At 37.3% G+C, this 4,770-nt stretch overlaps 1 protein-coding gene across 1 annotated transcript; it reads left to right on the forward strand.

Moving 5' to 3' along the window:
- Positions 1 to 857: 857 nt before the first annotated feature.
- LOC127136498 (uncharacterized) lies at positions 858 to 2,796 on the forward strand. Its single transcript, XM_051063045.1, has 2 exons — positions 858 to 1,045; positions 2,355 to 2,796. The coding sequence occupies exons 1-2, from the start codon at positions 858 to 860 to the stop codon at positions 2,794 to 2,796; spliced, it is 630 nt and encodes a 209-aa protein (XP_050919002.1).
- Positions 2,797 to 4,770: the final 1,974 nt, after the last annotated feature.

Genomic DNA, 4,770 nt, shown 5'->3' on the forward strand with positions numbered 1-4,770 from the left:
GCTAGCATTGAGATTGAAGGAATCCGTTCGTGTGGAATGAGTAGAGGCGTTGTCATCGTTCAACGTTCGTGATCGCCACAAGAGGTAACGATTCTATCACCGATCATGCCCATTCGTAAGGATCACTAAATGGAGAAAATTTTAAATTTCGTTGCGCTTTGGATCGCATTCTCCTTCATATAGATCGTTTCTAAACCTAAGTAGGTATCGAAGCAACGCTAAATATTGTCTAAGTTAGGGTTTTGAGTCTGTGTATTATGTGAGTCATTTGAGTATCTCTTTGATACTTGAATTGAACCTGGTTCATTGAGTTGTAACTGTCAATCCCTCAGAAGCTTTTAAGCAAGAGTGGATTGTGTCTTTCTGTTATAAGTTGTTGTATGGTCGAAGGGAAGTGAGAGGGGTTTCATATCTAGGAGAGTCTTAGATAGAAACATCCACGAGTGGATATTAGGTGAGAAGTCTATAAAAGCTGAGGTTGTTCAGAACTTCAAACTAATTTTGTGATAGTGTATTTCCTTCCTGGCTTGGTAGCCCTTAGATGTAGGTGACGTTGCACCGAACTCGGTTAACAACTGATTTATTTTATACCGTGTTGTTATTTAAATCCTAATATTGTTTATGGTGTGACAATGTGCTGACCATGGTGTCATGACATCGTGTACGACATCTAGGATATGCATACCAGAATTTCAATTGGTATCAGAGCAGGCATCCCGCTCTGTTTCTGGGTGAGATTCGGGGAATATACTTTCTGGTACCATGGACAAAGAAGGGGATTTATCAACAGACCCCTCATCTTAGAAGGATCGGACTATGATTATTGGAAGGCAAGGATGGTGGCATTCCTAAAATATATGGATAATAAGACATGGAAAGTTGTCATCAAGGGATGGGAACATCCTGTAGTGAATGACAAAGATGGGAAGGCTACCACAAATCTGAAGCCTGAAGATGACTGGTCTAAGGAAGAAGATAAACTGGGTCTAGGAAACTCCAAAGCTTTGAATGCTCTATTCAATGGTGTTAACAAAAACATATTCAGGTTGATAAACACATGTACTGTAGCTAAAGAAGCATGGGATATCCTCAGAACTACTCATGAAGGCACATCTAAAGTGAAGATGTCTAGACTTCAGCTCCTCACTACCAGATTTGAGAATATAAAGATGAAAGATGATGAGAATATTTATGAGTTTCATATGAGTATTCTTGAAATAGATAATTCATCTAGTGCCTTGTAGAAAAGATGTCAGAAGCAAAAATGGTTAGGAAAATTCTCAGGTTCATACCTAAGAATTTTGACATGAAGGTCACAACCGTTGAAGAAGCTTAAGACATCAACACCATGAGAGTGGATGAACTAATTGGGTCTCTCCAAACCTTTGAATTGGGTATTAGTGACAGATATGAAAATAAAAACAAGAGCATACATTTTATATCCAACACTGAAGATGAAGAAGACCAATGGGACTTGGATACTGAGGGAGGAATGACTAATGTTATTGTACTACTTGGAAGACAATTCAACAAGGTGCTAAAGAGAATTGACAGGAAGTCAATACCAAAGGTCAAGAACATTCCATTTGACATCAGGAATAATAATGACTTTCAGAAAAGAACAAGAACCGAATAGAGATCCAATCAAGGTAAAGGCATTTAGTGTCATGGGTGTGAAGGATTTGGACACATTAGAGCAGAATGCCTTACCTATCTCAATAAACAAAAAAGGGGATGTCTGTCTCTTGGTATGATGATGATAACTCTGAAAGTGAATTTGAGGATGAAGTTGCTAAACACGTAACTGATTTAACTGGAAGATATGAATCTGGTGAAGATTCGTGTGATGAAGAATTATCCTATGAGGAACTTGCTGCCTCCTATAAAGAACTATGCATCAGAAGTGAAGAAGTGTGTTAGCTGGGAGAAAAACAGAAGAAAATTATATCTCAGTTGCAGGTTGAAAAAGAAAGATATCAATCTACCATTTCCGATCTTCAAGATAAAGTGATACTGTTGACTTCCAGACTTGATAACATGACAAAGGCTGTAAGAATGTTGAACAATGGATCTAATGTGTTAGATGAAGTTTTGCAAATTGGAAAAGTGATTGGAGATATGAGGGGGAATGGCTTTAATTATCAATCTCTGGACAAATAAGGAGAAAGCTCCATGACCAACGTTATTCTTCCTAAAAGGGAGTCTAAACCTGTAATGTCTAACCATCTAACTCAACATCATGCCAGACATCATAATTCTCAAACTCAAGGCAAGTTATTGTGTTGGAGATGTCATTACTATGGAAAATATGGTCATATAAAGCCCTTCTGCTTCAAATTGTATGGTTATCCCAGGCATCCAACACAACCCAGGGCTAATCAAATGGCATCTAACATTAGGAAGGAGTGGATACCCAAGTCTGTCAACACTAGTCTCATAACTCACACCTCTCTAAGAGGTTCAGCTCGGGAAGACTGGTATTTAGATAGTGGATGTTCTAGACACGTGACAGGTGTCAAGAAGTTCTTGGAGAACATCAAGTCTTACTCAACCGGTTATGTCACGTTTAAAGATGGGGCTAAAGGTGAAATTAAAGGAGTTGGAAGACTATCCTCTATAGGACTCTCAAGTCTTGATAATGTCATGTTGGTAAAAGGCATGACTGCTAATTTGTTTAGTATCAGTAAGCTATGTGATGAGGGTCTTAAAGTTAATTTCACAAGATCAGAGTGTTTGGTCACTGATGAGAAAAATGAAGTTCTGATGAGGGGAATCAAGTCTAAGGACAATTGTTAATTATGGACTTCTCAATAAATTAACTGCTCTTTCACATGCCTGATATCCAAAGAATATGAAGTCAACCTCTGGAACCAAAAACTTGGACATCTACATCTGAAAGGCATGAAAAAGATTGTACCAAAAGAAGCCATTGGAGGTATTCCAAGGCTCAAAATTGAAGAAGGTAAAGTCTGTGGTGAATGTCAAATTTGGAAGTAAACCAAGATGTCACATCTGAAGTTATAACATCAAACCATTTCAAAAGATACGCCTATGTAGTTGTTGGTGGAAAAAGATATGCATATGTAGTTGTTGATGATTTTTCAAGATTCATTTGGGTGAATTCATCAACGAAAAATCACATGTCTTTGAAGTCTTCAAATATTTATGTCAAAGGCTTGAAAGAGAGAAGGAAAATGGAGTTGTCAGGATTCGAAGTGACCATGGGAAGGAATTTGAAAATATAAAATTTGTTGAATTCTGCCCCTCTGAAGGTATTGGTCATGAGTTATCTTCTCTCATCACCCCTCAATAAAATGGGATTGTTGAACGCAAGAACAAGACTCTACATGAATCAGCTAGAGTCATGCTTCATGCCAAGCAATTACCCTACCATTTTCCGGCTGAAGCAATGAATACTTCTTGTTATATTCATAATATAGTCACTCTAAGAACTGGTACTTCAGCTACTCTTTATGAACTACAGAAAGGAAGGAAGCCCATTATCAAATACTTTCATGTATTTAGAAGCAAATGCTACATTTTGGTTGATCGTGAACAAAGAAGAAAGATGGATCCCAATAGTGATGAAGAAATATTTCTAGGGTAATCTACAAACAGCATAGCCTATAGAGTTTTTAATTACAGAACCAAAGTCATGATGGAATCCATCAACATTGTAGTGGATGATAACATCACAGAAAAAAGGACTGATGTTGATGAAGATGTTGGCACATCATCTCAGCAGATTGTCACTTCTGAAAATGAGGAAGTTATTGTGTCAGGCAGTGAACCAGGAGGCACTGAACCAGACAACCATCAAGTTAACAACAGTCCCTCTATCAGAATTCAGAAAGATCATCCAACAGAACTCATTATTGGAAATCTTAATGAAGAAGTCACAACTAGAACTAGAGATGTGATTTCAAATGTTTGTTTTGTCTCTAAGTTTGAACCTAAAAATGTGAAGGAAGCTTTGACTAATGAACTTTGGATCAATGTTATGCAAGAAGAATTAGGACAGTTTATAAGAAATGAAGTATGAGACTTAGTTCTTAGGCCTACAGGAATGAATGTTATTGGGACAAAATGGATCTACAATAACAAATCTGATGAAAATGGAATTGTGGCCAGAAACAAGGCTAGACTTGTTGCTCAAGGATACATTCAAATTGAAGGGGTTGATTTTGATGAGACTTTTTCCCCTGTTGCTTGTCTTGAGTCAATAAGACTACTGTTATGAGTGACTTATTTTCTTAAATTTAAGTTATTTCAAATGAATGTGAAAAGTGCCTTCTTAAATGGGAACCTGGATGAAGAAGTCTATGTTGAACAACCCAAGGGGTTCATAGATCCTAACTTTCCAAATCATGTTTACAAACTAAGGAAAGCTCTTTATGGATTAAAGCAAGCACTTAGGGCCTGGTATGAAAGGCTCATTGAGTTCCTTGTCAACAATAGATACAAGAAAGGAGGAACAGAAAAGACTTTGTTTGTTAATGAAGAGAATGGTAAACTCATGATAGCTCAAATATATGTTGATGACATTGTGTTTGGAGGGATGTCAAACCAGACGGTTCAACATTTTGTCAGTGAGATGCAATCTGAATTTGAAATGAGTCTTGTTGGTGAATTGACTTACTTTCTTGGGCTCCAAGTCAAACAAATGGATGACATTATATTCATCTCTCAAAGCAAGTATGCTAAGAGTATAGTAAAGAAGTTTGGGATGGAAAATGCTAGTCATAAAAGGACACCTGCACCAACCTACTT

The sequence above is a fragment of the Lathyrus oleraceus genome, chromosome 4 (genome assembly GCF_024323335.1).
Source record: "Lathyrus oleraceus cultivar Zhongwan6 chromosome 4, CAAS_Psat_ZW6_1.0, whole genome shotgun sequence".
Lineage (NCBI taxonomy): Eukaryota > Viridiplantae > Streptophyta > Magnoliopsida > Fabales > Fabaceae > Lathyrus > Lathyrus oleraceus.

Coding starts and splice junctions, on each gene's coding strand:
- LOC127136498 (XM_051063045.1), top strand. CDS start 858: ATGGATAATAAGACATGGAAAGTTGTCATCAAGGGATGGGAACATCCT. Junction 1,046..2,354: donor GTTAACAAAAACATATTCAG/GTTGATAAACAC, acceptor TGGTTATCCCAG/GCATCCAACACAACCCAGGG.